This window comes from Dendropsophus ebraccatus, chromosome 4 (assembly GCF_027789765.1).
Source record: "Dendropsophus ebraccatus isolate aDenEbr1 chromosome 4, aDenEbr1.pat, whole genome shotgun sequence".
Classification (NCBI taxonomy): domain Eukaryota; kingdom Metazoa; phylum Chordata; class Amphibia; order Anura; family Hylidae; genus Dendropsophus; species Dendropsophus ebraccatus.
In genome coordinates, this window is record NC_091457.1 from 145,514,697 (window position 1) to 145,536,297 (window position 21,601).

The window sequence follows — 21,601 nt, forward strand, 5'->3', positions numbered from 1 at the left end:
ACTGGACACTGCAGCTGGTCCTATATATGTCTATAGTGGGTAAATATGAATCCATAGACTGGCACTGTAGTAGCCCGCCCAAACTTTGTCAGCTAAGTAGAGATGAGTGCAACTGGGGCATGCTGGAGTCCAATTGATTAACATTTGAATACTGAAGGCTAAAGAAGTTTAATGCAGCCCTAAGGGCCCTATTCCACAGTAACGATAATCGGCCGGATCGGCCCCATTTGGCCTGATTCGGACGATAATCGTTCGGTGAAATAGAGAGAACGATCAGCCGATGATCGTGTCATCGGCTGATCGTTCATTTAGGGCCAGACCTAAAATCATCGTTCCCCCACCGCGCATCGCTACGGTTGAATAGCGGTGCGCGGCGGGTGACGGACGATTTGAGAAGAAACGGCAGCAGCATCATCATACATTACCTGGCTGCAGGGCTTCTTCTCTGTGCTGTCTTCAGCCCCGGGTCACGCGCGCTCTATCTTCTGAATGGCCGGTCAGCTGACGGAGCGCTCAGCCAATCACAGGCCGGGACCGCCGCAGCCTGTGATTGGCTGAGTGTGGCCTGTCAGCTGACCGGCCATTCAGAAGATAGAGCGCGGGGGACACGGGAAGGAGACAGAGTGGAGGACAAGCCCTGCAGCCAGGTAACGTATGATGCTGCAAGGGCTGCAAGGACATCGGTAACGATGTCCCTGCAGCCCTCGCTCTACGATCATCAGACCGTGGAATAGGCCCAGTAAACGAGCGCCGATCTAGCAGATCGACGCTCGTTTACATCGTTGATCGGGCCCTCCTCGGCCCGTAGAATAGGACCCTAATACTGCCTTTAAAACATGGAAGGTCTATGAAGAAAAAGCATATGCACAAAAAGGTAGCACATCAAGAAAAACAAGACACAAAATAAACCTCCAATACACAAAATATATACACAACAGGAGCAGTAAACCTAGGGAGACAAGCCCTAAATGCCACTCATTATTAAAAACACTAAAATGTCATCCTTGGTCAAGCTAGCGTCCTAGCCCCGATTTAACACATGAGTACAATGCAAAAAAAAAAATCCCCAAAAATATTACAAAAATAATAGGTAATGCAGTGACTAATAATGAAAATGAAAAGTGTACTGAAAACAATATCACCATGTGTGGTCCAGTAGATAAAAGGATTGGTCAGGTGGGAGCAGCAAAAACATCCCATGCATTCCGCCGTACCCGACTTCCTCAGCGATGGTGTTTTTGCTGCTCTCACCTGACCCATCCTTTCATCTACTGGACCGCACATGGTGATACTGTTTTCAGTACACTTATCATTTTCATTATTAGTCACTGCATTACCCATTATTTTTGTAATAGTTTGGGGGATTATTTTCTTGCATTGTACTCATGTGCTGAGTCCGGGGTCAGGTAGGGTGTTGAGTTGGGGCTGGGACACCAGCTGGTCCAAGGATGACATTTTAGTGTTTTTAATGTTGAGTGGCATTTAGGGCTCGTCTCCCTAGGTTTACTGCTCCTGTTTTGTATATATTTTGTGTATTGTTAGGCTATTTAAATAAAGATTTTTTTTTTCTTGATGTGCTACCTTTTTGTGCATATGCTTTTTTTTCATAGTCCTTCTGTGTTTCTTATATGCGTTGGTTTGGCACTCAGGTTATAGGGTGGTGCCCACTATACTCTCTGGTTACTCTGGCATACTGTGCCTTTAAAACATGGACGCAGTCTTGGCCATCGGCTGTATCCATGTTTTCTAGTATCCATATTTGGGTTTAGTTGCTTATATTATGTAGTGTTTCTGGTCCCACATTTGTTGACTTGGGTTGATGTTCTGTCATGCAACTGGTATTATTCTCAGGTCTATGATTATACTTTGGTTCTGGTACTGATTGCTGAAAGATTACAACTATTGGGTGATTAAGGGTGATAAGGTGTATTGAACAAAAGTATTTGAAAAGTATGTCTGTTTTTCCTAAAGCAGCATTTTACCTGTTCATTGGCTGTGACTCCACTTGCAACTACAGTGAGTGGTGCCTTGGATTACGAGCATAATTTGTCCTGGCACCATGCTTGTAATCCAAATCCACTCTTAAGTGGATTTTCCCATAAGGAACCATTGAAATGCAGACAAATGGTTCCACACCCCAAAAATAATGTTTTTATATTCTCAATAACAGGTAAAAAAAACATTTAGAAAGCTGGATATGTCATATTATAAGTTACTGTAGAATAAAGCCAAGCAGCATGGACCAATCAGGAAGTGAGAATCACAGAGCTGTGCAGGAGGACAGTGACAGAAACCTTTCTATACAGCAGTGTGAATGGCTGAGTGTAAGTGCAGGCACATTTTAGTTGCCGTGTGTATAGCTGAGTGTAAGTGCAGGCACATTATAGCAGGAATGGAGTGGATGGGAAACACAAGGGGTGACAGAGACTGCAGGGAGCATGAAGGAATTAGCAGGACATATGTGGGCACATAAATGGGGTTACAGCTATGAAGTGATTACCTCCACAGCCCTGTCCCCTGATGCAACCCCCATCCTGAAGTGGATCTGCTATGTGGCCTGCAAGAGGATAGGAGCAAATTGTGACCTCTTGACTAGGCTCAGGTGCACGTGATGATGTTACTCCTCATGTGCGCCCACCCGGTGAATCAGAGCAGAAGAAGCAAGAGGGACCTTGCTGCATTATATAGGAGTAGAGAAGAGGTTAATTTCTTTTTTCACGTTGGTGCAAAGGAGGAGCGTTATTATGGAGGGGCTGAACCTTTCTACTTACCTTGGGGTACTTACTTACCCTTCTTACCTACTAGTGAACATTCCTAATTGGGGGGGGGGGGAGAGGTTATTCTACCTACCAGGGGCCCTATCTAGCTCCTCGGGAGAGGCCATTAATACCTTTCCACTAAAAAACTCCTTCAAGGCCCAGAGACATCCAGGGTAAAGGAGGTAATGTGTGCCATTAGTGGATGGCAGCAGGAAATAAGCCAACACTCATAGTCATGATGGACAAGTAAGCTGGGCACAGATAAGCTAAGACCAAGGAACACGATGTACAGCAAGATAAGGATGAGGGTGACACCCATTATATTGTCTTACAAAGTCATGATCAAAGCTCAGGAAACACTACACTGAAGGAACTGGTAAATTCTTAAGTAGAACTTACAATTTCCTCTCAGTGAGCCCTATGGTATAGCATGGCACTGACCAGACAATGACATATTAACACAGGAAAGGAAATTATTACTGTACTTAAACTGCAGACACACAAGTATTGTCCTTGTTTTCAAGTAAAATTCTTGTCCAAAGCATCTAAAATAAAATAAAAAAAATAGAGCAACCTTGAAAATAGTCATGATTAAAATTTTACTTTGTTTTGCGCCTATATGTCTCCATGGTAACAGACTACAAACAAACCCTGTGCAGTCTGAGCCTGCAGTAAAATTTAAGTTAGCAAAAAGTAAGTGACAGATGGATGCAGACTGCAAGAAGAGCATACACTCAGTTAGTTTGTAGGTCTGTGCTACAATGGTCGCATAGAAGCTGTAGACGGGAAATTATTAATCAAGACTATTTGCAAAATTTCTTTGTTTTAGAAGCATAAAATAAAATTAGAAGATGGACATGATGGAACTCAATGCTAAATTGTGATATAAAGCCCTTAAAATGTTATATATCTCCCACCAACATTACATAAGATACTGTGTGTACAGAGCGGAATCTTTCTCTTGGCTGAGCGCTGATTTGTTTGCTGCGGGTTGGTAAAGTGTCATTCTGTGTGACCGCTCAGCCATGGAATTTCAATCTATAAAACTTCTATTAAACATTTATTATTAGAGCATTGCTCCAAGAGACTGAAACTTAGTGCTGCATTAGGGACAGAGCTTTTAGACTCTCAGTACAGTATGCCGGGCTGTTGGGTGAGGATGTACGTGTGACAGTGCTGTGCCGCTGAGCTGTTGTCACTCTCAGCAATTTCCACTCCTCAATAAATTCACAAACATTGACTGTGGCAGCTCCAGCAGGGCAGAAACTTGATGAATTGACTAGAAAAGTGATACCCTATGGCGGTGCTATATTGAAATTCATTCTTTATGCATAGCGCATGGGTGAATGTCTCTTCTAGCAATTGGGTGTTACTGAAATCTTTAAACTGACTTTTAGGTCCCTTTCACGTGGTCAATATCGCATGGTGCGCCAAAGTTATCACTCATGAACAAGAATGGGGTCGTAAAAAGTGTGGATCATCCTTGCTTGTTGCCGCCACGTCTCTGTGTTTGTTTAATTTGTGGACTGAAGTGACGCAGATCCGTAGTCAGCAGGTGTACTTTCATGGTCCGCAAAAAACATCCCGTATCATGGAACCCATTTTCTTTTTTGCACTTTTATTTTTAACACCTCATGTTTAAGATATATATATATATATATCTTTATTTTTTTCCCCTACAGACCCAAATATTTGTTTTTTTAAACTTTAGGGGGTTTCATATTAGCTCCGTTTGCCAAGTGATAAAACTTTTATTTTATTTTACTACTTATATTAAAAAAATCATAATAATTTTTTTAATGTGCTTAAAGGGAAACTCAGCAGGTCCCCATTGCACAGGAGACGCTAAGGATAAAGCTTAGTTTTCTTACCTACATCCTCCATGTAGTTTGTGGTTAAATTCCTAGGCTAGTATGGCTCCCAGTGTACCAATCTGCAACCGTCTAGCTTGTCCCTTGTAATGAATCTGCAGAGTCCTGCCCCCAGTGCACCGAACCACCTTACTAGCCTAGGGATTGAACTACAAACTGCACGGAAACAGCACAGAGGATAAAGGTAAGAAACTTACCTTCATCCTCAGCGCCCCAATGGCTATAGGGAAATATCAGCAGGTTAGAATCATCGAACCTGCTTACAATTTCCCCTTTAAATCTTCTCTATTTTGAATCTTATAAGATTCTTATTTTTTGGGCTATAGGGCTGTGTGAGGACTCATTTTTTGTGCCATAATCTGTAGTTTATACCGGTACCACACTTGCATATATTAAACTTTTTTATCACATTTAAAAAAAAAATTCAGGGATCTGATGTGACCAAAAAACGTCAAACTTCAGACTTCAAAGCCACGCAGCCTGATGAGTAGAATCCCGATAAAAAGGTAATGGAATGACGGCCGCCCAAAGGACACAAGTATATTAAATGAAAGACGTTAAAACAATTATCATGACAATTATTTTTTGACATCTTTTGCAAACAACGGACATTATTTTTTAGTTGTTTACACACAGTTCTTTTTCACCGTCCTTTCACCGTCTTTACTATTAAATTCTATGGGCCAATCAGTCCACCTGAACTACAATAATGTACCAACAGCCGTCATTGCACTGATGGGGGGCCAAACAACAAAATGACGGACATCATTTTAAAAAATAATAAATGGATAGGAAAAAATGTCAACATAGCCCAACAGTGACCACTGTGTTGAGTTTACAAATTGAACTAGGATCTGAGCATTGTGCAATCATTATTATTGTCTGGTAAATCCCATGTGTTTGTGTGTGGCAACGCCGTGTCAATATAGGGTCTCTTTTTGCCCAGTGGAAATCGTGATATTGTAACAATTTTTAATAAGATTATGTAATAAAGGATGTTTTATGGAGATGTATGCCTATGTTTGGTGTCTGAGTATAGACTGCTAATGGCAGCCTGTAGCAAATAGAGATGAGCGAACCTGGAGCATGCTCGAGTCGATCTGAACCCGAGCGTTCAGCATTTGATTAGCGGTGGCTGCTGAACTTGGATAAAGCCCTAAGACTATGTGGAAAACATGGATATAGTCATTGGCTGTATCCATGTTTTTCAGACAACCTTAGAGCTTTATCCAACTTCAGCAGCCCCAGCTAATCAAATACTTAACCTTTCGGGTTCGGATCGACTCAAGTAGCAAATCTCTAGTAGCAAATGTCGATGACAGGCAGCCCGGACAGCCTCGCAGAGGTCTCAGGCTGCCTTTGGAAGGATTGGCTCCTCAATGGCACAGTGGGTAGAGATGAGCAAGCCAGGTTGAGGTACTAACCTGAACCATCAGCATTTGAATCCCCCTGTTTTCACAGTCCATGGGGAAGATGGAGACAGCTTGAGTCCCGCCAGGAAAACAGGGATACAGGGGTACCAACGTGAACCTCGACCCAGCTTGCTCATCTCTAACAGTGGCCCGTTGATGGCGCTGTGGCCCCTTTCAGCTTCCTGCAAAAGAAGAAAGAGAACAGAAATAGATGGAGAAGAGAAAAGAGCTCTCATTGGTGCACAAATCACAAAGAACAATAACCCCTTGAGGACTACAGCTGTGCAATACTTGAGTACAAGGTATACATACTAGCGACATTTAGTGGCAAAACTTGGGTACAACTTCATTACCACTTTTACTTATAGTACAGGCTTTTGCGAGGGGTGTATAAGCTAGTAACACCCGTGGTTGGACAGCACATATGGCACCATACACACAACAAAGCCATGGGCACGAAGCCTGTATATATTATTCTGAATGACAGAGTATTCTGTATTATACTGTTGGAAGAAAATTATTGATCATAAATTTTACATTGCAGAAAATATATAGAATGAAGCAGTGCAATGTTTCCTTACAAGTCCAGTATTATACAACTTATAGTCCATTGGTTGCTCCTTTGTGCAGTACTGTACTATAAAGGGATGGAATCTGTGCCCTTATGGAGAGAGAAGCCCGGCTGCAGCTATGATTGATGTCATCTCTAATAGGCTCTGAATTATTTAGAAGTCGATGCACTCAGGTCTCAGTGGCTTCTCTCTATAGTCCTAGAAAGGAAGAAAATGAATATGACATAATATAGTCTTCTGAGCCATCGCTAATCATCATTGACCGCAATGAGTAAGCTTTGTCAACCCTTTTCTTCGAGGGGGCAATGTGTGTTTGTGCGATGGTGGATTTAGGGCACCGCTGATTGCTTCCTGTGATTCTTGCCAGAGGCAACAGCTGCTGACGCAGATTTAGATAAATCAGGAAAGATATGGCTCATCTGATGGGAAAGTTCTTGCTGCTATCAATATAAAATTCCAATTGGGGAGCTGACACAGTACACACTCTGCAAATTGAAAGCCTGTTGTTTACAGAGTTCGGGGACGGTCAGAGATGCGTAGACTCGAGGCCGTCACAGCAGAAATAGATAGAAAGCTTCTCTGCTTCTCTGTAACTTTCCTTTTTCATTGTAGAATTCTGCTCCATACTATATGGTTATATTATGCTTTCCTTCACTGTACAGGAGAAGTTCTATAGGTTCAAATGATAAAATAACGGCCATTATTTGCAATCCAATGAATACAGCCGTCATTTTAACGGTGTGTGACCTAAGGGTGGTATTACACGGGACGATAATTGTTCATAAAATCGTTAGATTGTTCGGATTTCAAAGATAACCGCTTAGTGTAATTGCAGGTAACGATTTAACGACCAACCAAGAAATCGTTGATTGATAGAATCAATATTTTCATTGTTGATCGTTGACAAATCCTTCAAACACCGTTTGGTGTAATAACACGTTGTTCGCTCGTTCCTTGGTCTATCAGCTAGGAAAGGACGAGCGCAAGAAGGACCGTAAGTAACGATCATCGTCCTGTGTAATAAGGTGAACAATTAATGTTTCAAAGGTTTTATTGAAGAGATTTTTTCATATAAAGAAGTTATTACACAGACAAAGAGGAGATGAAAAGGTAACAAATCAAGAGCAAGAACATTGGTACATGTTGTAGATAGGAGTAGCAGGAACCACCAAGTATCAATTTGGGGATATATATATAGTCCAGGGACCAGCAGAGTCCAGGTTATAACGCCCTCCTTATGGTAAGTCATCTCAAATAGTTTTAGAAGTCCATGTGATGGGGCAGGCAAGGCAAAATGTTTTCTTCATAGGTGATCTAGTTTGGTAACAGGAGTAGCAATGTAATGGGAAGGGTGAACACTTAAGATCGTTCGTCATACCGGACGTTTGAGATCGTTTATCGTTAATCGCCTAGTGTAATACTGTAAAATCATCTAGTGTAATACCACCCTAAGCCTCATACTGCTTTTTTTTTTTTTTTGCTCAATTAACTTTTTGATCAGAACCAAGTCTTGAGCAAAGTAAAAGTATAAAAGAAAGAATTTTATATCCGTTTTCACCCTTTAAAGTGTACATGCCATGATGGCTCGTTGTTGGATCAGCGGTGTGTTCAGATCTTCTTGGATGCCAACGCACAATGAGACCACAATGCGGGTGACTTACATTGGATCCAGTGAGCCGTCAGGACAGATATTCATTAAAGTGACTCTGTATCCACCAAACCGCTAGCACCATCCATTTGATGACAGTAAATCCTTACCGCTCGTGTCTTTGAAAATGTGCCCGGTGCCTTGGGTAGAGCAAAAAATGATCTTTTCATCTGCAGCGCTGTGTCATACTGTCGTGCCATAGAGTATCTGTGCCCCAGGTCTGTGACGCCTCTCCTTTCTTCCTTCCCACCCTCATCATCATTAGGAACACGCCCAGGCAGGATTTCTATTCATTGCTCATCTAAACAGTGCACCTATATCGCTATGGCACATGTGCACTGTTAAGACAAGTGATGAATAGAAATCCCGCCGGGGGGGGTTCCTAATGGTGAGGTAGGTGGGGAGTAAGAAAGGAGAGGCATCACAGACCTGGGGCACAGATACTCTAGGCCACGCCAGTATGACACAGCACTGCAGATTAAAAGATCATTGTTTTGCTCTAACCAAAGCACTGGGCATATTTTGAAAGACACGACCGGTAAGAATTTACTCTCATCAAATGGATGGTACTAGCAGTGTGGTGGGGTGGGTCATTGGATACAGAGTCGCTTTACCCCTCACCCATGAGAATCTTGTTGTGCTGCTATGGACCACCAGATTGTTTTCTCTGAGAATGGTCCCAGTATAGGTGGTGTCTGCCCCAGTTAGCAAAGAAACACTGGTAAAAGGCACCAAAGTGTCAAGCAGAAGCAAGTCCGTTCCAAAATTTTAAAGCGTAACTGTCATTTCAGGGCCATTTTTCTGAAAACATTAAATATCAACAGTACAAGCGATTTTCAGAAACTCTGTAATAGGTTTTATGTACTAAAAGAGTTTCCTTCTGTAGTGAAAAAGCAATCTCCCAGCCTCCCCCCTCACATCAGATGAAGCAGGATTTCTGTCTCCATTATGTGGCTATGGAGAGGGGAGGGGCTGTTAGGAGTGACTGAGCACGGAGCAGTCCTGCACAGCACAACACCCTGCAATCTTCTCTCAGTAAGTTCATAGATAAGCACTGACCTTTCTGACACCTGAATTTAGCGTTTTAGGTGCCCAGAGAGTCTACAAACAGCTGACCTTCATGTCACCTCTTCCTGCTCCCTCATCTCCCTCAGCCCCTCCCCCCTTCATAGGCTTACAATGGAGAGAGCAGAGCCCGTCTTCACTGGCTTCTCTGTAATGAAGACGTGTTTGCCTGATAATGCACAGATAAGAAGTCAGGGGGGGAGGCTGGGAGATTGCTTCTTGAGTACAGAAGGAGGCTTTTTTGGCTGATAAAACCTATTACAGAGTTTCTTAAAATCGCTTATACTACTGATTTCTGCAATAAAAAAAAACATGACAGTTACGCTTTAAGCTCGAAGCAGGGAAGCATAGTCAGGAACAGACAAGCATGTAACTGCAGGCAGCACATGTTCGTAGTAAACAATCAGGGTAATATGGTACATGGGCCCAGGCCATCGGGAAGGCGGACAGAGGTCAAACACGGGAAGTCAGACACTTAAAAAGAAGACCTTCACTGAGAATATAGGCATACTAAGAACTTATTGCCCAGGCAAGAAGAAGCAGGTGTGGCTGCCTGATATAGAAAGGGCTGGAAAGTGACAGGCCTGGATAGGTTTTGAATGTATGCACTGGTCCTTTAAACCATGTTCACACTTTTTTTTTTTTTTTTTGGCAATGCTTTCAGCATCTTTTCAACAAAACTAAATGGACCTTTAAAAATAGCCATACCCAAAAGGGTGTTGAACTTGGCCAACCTAAACTAAAATAAGGTACCAATGGCCGCCAAAGTATGTTAAATAATGGTAAAAAATTGTTGTGAAAACACAGCCTTAAAGTGTACCTGTCACGACAGGCTGCTGCCAGATCAGCAGTTAGTTCCTCTGCTAAACCATCCCCAGGAAACGGAGACGCAATGAGACCATAAAGCGTGCAACCCCTACTTGATCCCGTGGGGGGTATGGTGCATTACAGTCTCATTGTGTGTTGGCATCCAAGGAGGCCCGAACTTCCAGTTTGTGTCTTCTTGGGGTAAAAAAAATGAAAATTGCCTGTGTCTACAAGGGCTTAAACATACAGTATATAAACACATACATAATAACACTCCAATTGCACAAACCCCATGATTCCCACCCAGTCTCTCATCTGTAGCCGGACTTCTTATCCTTTTTTCCATTGAATTGGATAATGAGCTGTTCCTCAATATGAATAGACTCAGCCACGCTCTATATGAAAGGCCCCATAAAGAACGATAAATGAGACGGGAGACATTATGACAATGTTATTATCAATGTCTTGTTAGTCAGCCTGAATTAATTGTCTTCATCCCGACTTAAAAAGAAATCTTTTAATGAGAAGACTCTTCACAACTTCAAGGACGATCTTTGTACCAAAAAAAAAAGTGTTTTTTGGGTTTTTTTTTTTTTTTGATGCCTATAAATATCCCTTGATGAAAATGTGTAAGGAGATAGCTTTCATTTCTTTTCTTGGCAATAAATGAGGTAGACTGAATGTTGAAATCCCAGATTTACAAAGTTCTCTGAGTGTCTAAAGTATCACTTTCCAGCTCATTCTCTGTGCACGTATATGTCCATTTCTTTTATTACTGCACTGCCGTGGTTCATCTGCTTTCCCAGTAACTACCATAATGTGCACTGTTCCTTAGTTTCCATTAGAGCTGTTTTTTTCAGAATATTTTACATTCTACAGGATCAGGGAGACACGTACACTTCTATCTTTGGTAGTGAAGCTACAGCAGCTCTCAAGCCAGTGTCACGGGATTGAAACAGGACTACAAAACACCTGGACTATCACTCCCAATGGGTTCGGCCGTTCCAATCAACCAAACTTCACTAGTAAACCATAGAACTAGGGATGGTTCGAACCTCCCGAGTTTCGGGTTCGTACGCAATGATTCCCGCTGTCTGCCCGCTCCATGGAGAGGGTGGATACAGCCGGAGGACCGCCTGGAAAACTGGAATACAGCCATAGCCATAGGCTGTATCCCAGTTTTCCAGGCGGTCCTCCGGCTGTATCCACCCTCTCCACGGAGGTTGAAGACAGCGGGAATCATTGCCGAGAGTTCAGGTTCGTACGAACCCGAACCTCGGTAGGTTCGGACCATCCCTACATAGAACCATAATAGGTCTGGGTGACATAGGGTGAAACCTTTAGTTGTCCAATTTATGTTTTTATTCTTATTTTATTCTTTCCAGTCTGACACAGTGCTCTCTGCTGCCACCTCTGTCCATGTCAGGAACTGTCCAGAGCAGGAGGGGTTTTCTATGGGGATTTGCTACTGCTCTGGACAGTTCCTGACATGGACAGAGGTGGCAGCAGAGAGCACTATGTCAGACTGGAAAGAATACATCACTTCCTGCGGGACATACAGCAGTTGATAAGTACTGGAAAATTTTAAATAGAAGTACTTTACAAATCTGTATAACCTTCTACTACCTATTGATTTAAAGGACAACACCAGCGGGACCCCCCCCCCCCCCCCCCCAAAAAAAAAAAACACAGACACCATACTCACCATCCCTCCGGTGACATTCGCCCGCCGTCCATTTTCGTCAGAGTTGTCCTTTAAAAACATTTTTCTTCATTGGAGTACCCCTTTTAACCTCAATCTCTCAGGTATCAGAGTGTAGAGGAATATGGGAACTGGTATAATAGTGATGTTGTTTACAGCCTCAACAGTTTGCTGGTTTCTTTCTACACTTGTACACAGTTCACGTTATTCTCCCCTGCACACTGCCTTGTATTTGTCTTCCTTCCTGTCTACAGTCTGTGGCTTCTCTAGTATAAGGTGGAGGGTCTGACGTAAGACATTTATTTTGTATCTAGCCATCTTAAAAAAAAAAAACATTATTGGAGAAATACCATTGTATAAAGATATATTACAAGGAGGGAGATTTATCAATCATGGTGTAAAGTGAAACTGGCTCAGTTGCCCCTAGCAACCAATCAGATTCCACCTTTCATTCCTCACAGACTCTTTGGAAAATGAAAGGTGGAATCTGATTGGTTGCTAGGGGCAACTGAGCCAGTTTCACTTTACACCATATTTGATAAATCTCCCCCAAGGTGTTTAACCCGTTTCCATTATTTCCAAAGATCTGGAGCCCCCAGGATGGAGCCATGAATGCAACATGGGTAAAATGGTGTAGGTCAGCAGCTAGTGTAACCCTTTCATTGCTGCTATTCATTGCATTTTACTTACACAGCAAACCCAGTGCATCACTAACCCCTTCTCTCCTCCACATGTCATCTATAGCACTGTACTGTGTAAATTATAACCCAGCACAGAGCCTGTTCAGTGCACTTTTATTTGCACTATACCACAGCACAGCAGTGAGTTTTGTGCCGTGCTGTGATTGAACAGGGAACTAAGGGAGGAAATCCTGTATATGTACTACTGGCAAATGAGAAATAGGTGTGGATCATGGTGGGGGACTCTGTGAGATCTCTAATATCACAGTGTAACTACTCTGAAGGCTTAATCTAACAAATCCAGGCAGGTTTATACAACCCTTGTCACAACAGGTACGCTCTAATAAAAGTTAATTCCTTTAATGTGGAATCAACCGTGAACATTTCAGCTTTCTGTTCGTATCTGTGCATAAAACGTGCGCGATTATTCATTGTTTCAGTTCCATAAATTCATTCACATACATAATAAATGTTTCCAGAAGATTCAATTTAATCAAGCATATAGAATTGAATGCAAATGTATGCTGTACAAAGGAGTTCATTATTAAACAAGGAAGCATAAAGCCATGTAAATCATTCATCTGCAGACTTCATTAAGAGCAAAGAAAAAAAAAAAAAGAATCACGGAGAAGAGTACTGAAGCCAGGACTAATACAAGGATTACGGGCGCACTGGACGGAGATCCCACGTTCGATGACTTTTATAATGAGTTTTAGGGACTTTTCTCTCAACTCTTTAAAACCAATGCAAGATAAAATTAATAGTAATTACTCTGACTGAAAGACTGACTAAATTCAATTTGTCTTCTTATTGAGGAAATTTAAAGGGGTTATCCAGCGTGGGGGCTATTTTTAGCTCTGGCCGGGAGGAGGTGGCTGAAAGAAAAGACGTCCACTCACCTCCCCGATTCCAGCAGCGGCTCCCGCATCGCGGCGCTCCGGTGCCCGGTTCCCGGCCGCTTCCGGGTGTCTGACACGGGCCGAGACGTCTCAGGTCCGCTCAGCCACTCAGACATCAGGCCCTCGTCAGACACCCGGAAGCGGCCGGGAACCGGGCACCGGAGCGCCGCGATGTGGGAGCCGCCGCTGGAGCCAGGGAGGTGAGTGGACATCTTTTCTTTCAGCCACCTCCTCCCCGGCCAGAGCTATAAATAGCTCCCACGCTGGAGTACCCCTTTAATCTACATAAAGAGAACTATTTTTGGTATCTAAAGACATTAAAAAGTTACCAACTCCATTCCTTGGTGGGGAGGGTGGTCTTGATCATGTATGTCTGACAGCTAATGGACTCTGTATCTACCAATCCACCCCACCAAACCGCCAGTACCATCCATTTGATTAGAGTAAATCCTTACCGTGTAATACTGGCGTGGCCTAGAGTGTCTGTGCCCCAGGTCTGCAATACCTCTGCTTTCTTCCTCCACACCCTCCTCATCATTAGGAACACCCCCAGGCAGGATTTCTAGTTGTCGCTCATCTAAACTGTGCCGCTATTGGGCATGTGCACTGTTTAGACAGTTGATGAATAGAAATCCTACCTGGGAGCGTTCCGAATGATGAGGAGGGTGTGGAGGAAGAAAGCAGAGGCGTCGCAGACTTGGGGCACAGACACTCTAGGCCACTCTATGACACAGTGCTGCAAGTTTAAAAGATAATTTTTTAAAACATTTTAACATTTTAAAAGACACGACCAGTAAGGATTTACTCTCATCAAACGGATGGTACTAGCAGTTTGGAGGGGTGGGTTGGTGGATACAGAGTTGCTTGAAGGCCCCCATACACATTAGAGAAAAGTTGTCTGTTTGGGGTAGGACAAGCCTTTTGACTCTTGCCCTACAGGTCATCTGAGAGGAAAGCCTGATGCAGTCATGTGTGCATGTGTATGGGTAGGTTGGGAGGAATAGCTGTAATGTGCAATCAGCTGTTACCTATAGAAGGTGTAAGTGCGTGGCTACCTCAGTAGTGTTGAGCGGAAAGGCCGAACTGTTTGGGTTCGGCAATGTTCTCCGAACCAGGACACTCAACGTTTGACTCCCTGCAGCTGCAGAAGTTAAATGCAGCCCTAGCAAGTCCTGGAAAACATAGGTACAGCCTATGGCCAGCTTTTGTAGCTATGGGGGGGTCAAATACCAAGCTTTCGGTTTAAGAGAACGTTGCCGAACCTGAACAGTTTGGCATCTCCACTCAACACTCCTTAACAGTTACCTCTGCAATACTCCCCATACACATGAAAGTTCAACATAGCTGAACTGTCATGGGTTCCCTATGAGGAAGAGAGGGGTAAGCCACAGCCAGACAACTCTTGTGCCAGTTCATCCCTCCGAAAACAAAATGGCTGGACAGTGAAAATCGATCATACCAAAGCTCTCGGTCCACTATAGTATAGAATATATAGGCCCCTTTAGATGCAGTTTTTCATTCATTCCTTGTTTTGACTAACACAAAAAGATAGGGGTATTCTGGCAAGTTACACTTACCTGCCCCAGTGCCCCGCAGGGCAGCGTCACCAGCTCATTGACAACTGCCAGTCTCCAGTTTTCTCCCAGTTCCTGTGTCATCACAACCCAAAAGGAACTACCTGCTCAGCCAGTCGGTGACTGCAGTGGTGTCCTGCCACAGTCAATCACTGGCTAAGGGGACATTTCTGAGCCGAATGTAACAATGCAGGACTGGGAGCTACAGGAGGTCGTTGGGGGTCCGTGAACAGTGACACTGGGGCTGTAGTGGCAGGGGGACAGGTAAGTGTGACTTTCTCTTTATTATGTCTGCACTGAATGCCTGTGTTCTGACACCCCACCCCTCGATTATGCTCTTTATTAGGTATTGCAGCATACAAGCCCTGCCCAGAGTGTTCCTTATAGTTAATTTTTATTATGCATGGAGCTAAACTACAGGAGATGTGGTCCTTGCCAAAAAGTATACAGTCTAAACTACTCTTTAAAGGGACATTGCAAAGAGATAAATGTCTGATAACTAGAGACCCATTGTGAGACCTGTGAGATCCTTTGAGGATTTTCAGTTAAGCAGTATGCGCACTCTCTAGTCAGTGACAGCCAAACACTGTACAGTACCTGACCGCCCCATCCCATAGACTTTAAATTGAGTAGCACCATGCATGCCCAGCCACCATTCCATTCAAAGTTCACTTAATCGTAAGGTATGAGGACTCAGGGCACCCATTCTAATGATTTCTTGGCCCCCATCGATCAGATCTATCACCTATTATGTTCTAGCAAAATCACTTTAAAGTGACTCTGTCCTTCTCTGTCCTTCTCAAACCACTTGTACCTTCAGATAGCTGCTTTTAATCCAAGATCTGTCCTGGGGTCCGCTCGGCAGGGCATGCAGTTATTGTCATAAAAACAACTTTTAATCCTACAGCGCTGTGTCTAACGGCTGGGGCTTACATTTGTATATGCATTAGGCTGACACACCCTCTCTGTCCTTCCTTCCCATCCTCTTCCTCATTATGAATGATCCAGGAACATTTACTGCTGTTTGAGCTTTGCACAGGTGTATTAACTATCCAGCCTATGTTCATTATACACACAGCTGAGGAATAGGAGACAATCTGCCTGGAGCATTCCTAATGATGAGGAGGGACAGAGAGGTGGTGCCAGCCTAATGCATATACAAATGTAAGCCCCAGACGTAACAGCGCTGTAGGATTAAAAGTTGTTTTTAGGAAAATAACTGCATCACCTGCCGAACGGACCCCAGGACAGATCTTGGATTAAAAGCAGCTATCTGAAGGTACAAGTGGTTTGAGGGGTCAGATTGTGGGTACAGAGTCACTTTAAGAACCGAATGTAATGCAATTTTTTTCAAAATCCAGTAATTAAAAGTGTTTCCTAGTACATTGGGCGATAACAATTCGTGAACATGGATGATTTGTGTTCTCTTTTATCCCATCGCACAGCAGCTACCACAATCTGAACAGAAATATCTTTTTTATTTAACGGATCTCATAAATAATGCAGAAAGAGAGAAAGAAAAAAAAAAGAGACTGCAGTATAATAAATCACAAACATTTTGCGTGTATCCGTAGAGATTCTGAACATGTTCTGCACGTCAACCTTATATTCTATATAGTAGGTGCACACTTAATACCTAGCAACATGCAGTTGACTAAACAATTAAGTGGATCATTTTAAAGCTCATTGAACCAAACTAATCCAAGAAATAAAAATAAAAATCCAGAATACTGTCTATTCTCCGCTTGTGTTTCCACTACAATAAAATCATGGCAGATACCGTATAAGATCATGAGGTGCAATATTCCGATTAGGCCAGAGGATAGTCTCCACTTTAATTTACCCTTATGTTTTATAGTCTGTTTTTTCATATTAAAATTTACCTTCGAAGTCATAAAATTTTTGTAAATTTACACAATTGTCCATTAAATAGAGAAAGTTCAGCATTTTTATAGTTCTTGTCAAGAGAAATGTGGCAGAAAGGACTCGAAATGCACAATATCGGAAGATGTTCGGCTCGATTCTACATCTAGCTTTCTATATAGATATTGTATATGGTCTGAAGTTCCTCTTACGCCACAGGATATTGATATGAAATCCATCCAATTCCTATTCTTTATACGTCATTGGACACAGGATAGAGTTTGAGTTGAGACTTCTCATTCCTTGGATCCCAACAAGCTTGAAGGCACTTTGTTATGGTCAATGCCTAAAAAACATGGACTCATTGAATCGTGCACTTCTCTCTGTCACGTCCTTGACCTTCTCCGAGCACTTTTGCCTTTATGTATTTGAGATCACTATTGACACTAGGGCGTCTGGCAGATGGGGAGACCATGCCGTAGGCATCCACCTCCTTAAACCTCCTTAATCGAAAAGACTTCTGCTGAAAGGAGTCTCCATACTGCATGGAGATCTTGCGATGAAGAGCAGGGCTCATTTCGTTAGGGAGTTTTGCCATGCTGAAAAGGACTTGGAACATTTTATCCACATTTACGTTTTTCTTGGCCGAGATCTCAAAGTAAGCACAATTTTCATCCCCCGAGGCGAGGCGCTCTGCTTCCTCGGCCCGTACCTTGCGGTGGTGTTCCCCGCAATCAATTTTGTTTCCACAAATCATCATGGGAAACTCTCCAGTTTCTTTTGTTTTATTCTTAACACATGATTTGACTTCAAGGATTTGCTTCCTCAGCCTCTTCACTTCGTCAAAAGAGTCTCTGCTGTCTATGCTGAAGACAAGTATGAAGACATCGCCTGGTAAAAGGAAACATGCGTTATTCCTTGTAATTATATACCTTCACAGGAAAGCACCACCATAGTTCCATTATGTTGGGTGCCGGTGTATAGAACTGAGGCCTAAGTGGAACACCACCCGCTTCCCTAGTCTCCCGCTGTACACCAGTATTTGCGGTCATGCAAAAAATGACCATTGAAAATAATGGTGAGTACCGTCCTTTCTTGCCATCTACATCCGATGTACATGCCTTGTACTATTGGAGCTGAGTACAACATATATATGAAATTGGCTCAGTTGCCCCTAGCAACCAATCAGATTCCACTTTTCATTCCTCACAGACTCCTTTGAAAATGAAAGGTGGAATCTGATTGGTTGCTAGGGGCAACTAAGCCAGTTTCACTTTACACCATGTTTGATAAATCTCTTCCAAAAGGCCTATATTTCTTAAACAGGGCATTTAAAAAAATGCTTGAACATGTGAAGGACATAACCATATGGGGGTTTGTTTTTTGCTGTCTGAGTTGTATTGAGTTATCTAATTAAAGGAGAAGTTCGGGCAAAAGCATTTTTTTAATATGTTATTAGTTAGGGAAAGTTAGACGAATTCCTAATATACATTAATTATGGGAAATGCACATTTACTGCTATTTTCCTTAATTTAGTAGATCATGGAGACTTCAAAATTTCAGAAATACCGTGACATCACGAAGCGGGGGTGTAATTCCAATGGAGTGTCCAGCAGGGGGCGCACTATATATAGAAGTCAATGAGTACCATTGACTTCTATATATAGTGCGCTCCTGCTGGACACTCCATTGGAATTACACCATGATTCGTCTATGGAACAGGTGAGTCTGCACACTGTACTACTCCCCCATCATCTATCTGGGGGAGTAGTACCAGGGCCATCCCCAATCCGCCCCCCCCTGCTGTCACGACATATGCCCTGGTACTACTTCCCCATCATGTGCTCATACTATGAGCATATGATGGGGAAGTAGTACCAGGACTATCACCGCCACCGCCGCCCCTGCTCGTCCGGCAGGTCCGCTGCTGTTATTGAGGCCCCGGTCTCAGGGGGGAAGTAGGCCTTAAACCGGGGCCTACTCCCCCCCTGAGACCGGGGCCTCAATTACATAAGCGGAACTGCCGGACGAGCAGGGGCGGCGGCGACAGGGGGTCTGGATGGGTCCGCCCCTGTAATTAAGGCCCCAGTCTTGGGGGAAGTAGGCCTCAGACCGGGGCCTACTCCCCCCTGAGACTGGGGCCTCAATTACATAAGCAGACCCGGCGGACGAGCAGGGGCGGCAGCGGCGACAGGGGGTCCGGACGGGTCCGCCGCTGTAATTGAGGCCCTGATCTCAAGGGGGAAGTAGGCCACTGTCTGAGGCCTACTTCCCCCCCTGAGACCGGGGCCTCAATTACAGCAGCGGACCCGCCGGACGAGCAGGGGCGGCGGTGATGGGGATAGCCCTGGTACTACTTCCCCATCATGTGCTCATTGTATGAGCACATGACGGGGAAGTAGTACCAGGGCATATGTGGTGGCAGCGGGGGGGGGGGCGGATTGGGGATGGCCCTGGTACTACTCCCCCATCATCTATCTGCTCATACTATGAGCAGATAGATGATGAAGGAGTAGTACAGTGTGCAGACTCACCTGTTCCATAGACAAATCAGGGTGTAATTCCAATGGAGTGTCCAGCAGGGGCGCACTTTATATAGAAGTCAATGATACTCATTAACTTCTATATATAGTGCGCCCCCTGCTGGACACTCCATTGGAATTACACCCCCGATTCGTGAAGTCACCAAATTTCTGAGATTTTGAAGTCTCCGTGATCTACTGAATTAAGGGAAATAGCAGTAAATGTAAATTTTCCAAAATTAATGTATATTAGAAATGTGTCTAACTTTCCCTAACTGATAACATATTAAAAAATGCTTTTGGCCGGAGTTGTCCTTTAAAGAACGTTATCATACAATACATGAAGGAAGTTCAGTAAAATAGTGTGAAGATCAGTACAGTTACAGATACCAACTTTTACAGTTCTATATTTTGCTGCTTTAAAATAAATGTCTCCACATTCTGTCACCTATAACTTTTTTTTTTTATTATTTTGCTGTCAGGTGTTTTTATGATTTTATTCAGTATTTTCATGTAAAAAGCCGTTCACGTGCTGCCAGAGCTCCCAAAGAAAGCTTCTCTCGCCCACGCTCTGTGATTGACGGCTCTCTCTGTGCACAAATTCATGCAAGAAAGGCTGTCAGTCACTTTGATTGGGTGGAGGAGCAGGACTCACCCGCTTTCTCTATGAGTCCTGGCAGTATATACACTGCTTTATAGATAAGAGTACCAGATGACATCTTTGAAGGTTATATATCCCCGAGCTCTGTGTCTTCCTATCTATCTTACTCTTACACATACACAGGAGGATTTTATTAACAGATCAAAGGAAATTGTCTGCAAATGAGCAAAATATTTCCATATATATATATATATATATATATATATATAGTGATGCCAAATCATAGAATAAATAATCTTCCACTCAGTCTGGATAATAATTGTCTTTATCGACAAAGGGGGAGATTTATCAATCATGGTGTAAAGTGAAACTGGCTCAGTTGCCCCTAGCAACCAATCAGACTCCACCTTTCATTTCTCACAGACTCTTTAGAAAATAAAAGGTGGAATCTGATTGGTTGCTAGGGGCAACTGAGCCAGTTTCACTTTACACCATGTCTGATAAATCTTCCCCAAAGTTTGTAAGAAAAGATTTTTGTGAAGAAAAAAATTAGTTTCTTAAAGTAGTACTCCAGTGGAAATCTTATCCTTTAAATACACTAGTTTAAGAAAGTTAAATAGATTTGTAATTTACTTCTATTTAAAAATCTCAAGTCTTCCAGTATTTATCAGCTGCTGTATGTCCTGCAGGAAATGTTTTCTTTTTAGTCTGACACAGTGCTCTCTGCTGACATCTCTGGCCGAGACAGGAACTGCCCAGAGCAGGAGAGGTTTTCTATGGGGATTTATTACTTCTCTGGGCAGTTTCTCACTGTCAGCAGTGACAGTGCTCACTGTCAGCAGTGAGCACTGTGTCAGATTCAAAAGAAAACACCACTTTTTGCAGGGCATACAGCAGCTGATAACTACTGGAAGACTTGGGATTTTTAAATAGACGTAAATTGCAAATCTTTATAACCAATTGATTTGAAAGAAAATGATACCATGACAACTGTAATATGTACAATCACGGCCATCATTATGAAATAACAGGCGTCATTTGGACTCAAAATGAGCACCGTCCTAAAAGACGGACGTGAAACATGAATCGTTTTGAGTCCAAATAATGGTCATTATTTCATATTCACGTTATTTCTATAAAACTGTCCGTCATCATAAAATAACGGCCAAATAATGACCTCAAAATGGCAGCCGTATTAAAATACAACAGTCAAACGTCCAAATAAAGACGGCCTAAGGCTATGTTCACACAATCGGGCATTCCTGGCTTTGGCTTCCAAAATGTTTCAGATAAATCTTTCTGTGTAAACGCACCCTTACTCTCATCAAATAGATGGTACCAGTGGTCTGGGGAGGTGGGTTGGCAGAAATAGTATCGCTTTGATGCCTTCAATTAACTTACAAAGGGCCCTGTATCGATACAGCATACTCACCTCCCCCCACCCCCCCACCCCCACTGCTGCCATTTCAATGGCTCCAAACAACACCTTTGAATGACATGGCAGCCCTACAGGAACTGCCCACTCAGCCAATCATCAACTGGGGGGGGGGGGGTGTCACTGGTGCGGCCAGTGATTGGATGAGTGGGAAGTTCCTGCAGGGGTCGCCATGTTACTGTAGGCAGGAG

General features: G+C 43.2%; 1 protein-coding gene across 4 annotated transcripts in view; it reads right to left on the reverse strand.

The window, feature by feature from the left end:
- Positions 1–13,645: 13,645 nt before the first annotated feature.
- Positions 13,646–21,601, reverse strand: part of RASD2 (RASD family member 2) — a 31,239-nt gene continuing 23,283 nt past the window's right edge. For all 4 annotated transcript variants that reach the window (XM_069967329.1, XM_069967328.1, XM_069967330.1 and 1 more), the window contains one exon: positions 13,646–17,743. In XM_069967329.1, coding sequence (XP_069823430.1) covers positions 17,214–17,743 — 530 coding nt within the window. In that variant the 3' untranslated portion in view covers positions 13,646–17,213. The remainder of the gene's footprint in view (positions 17,744–21,601) is intronic.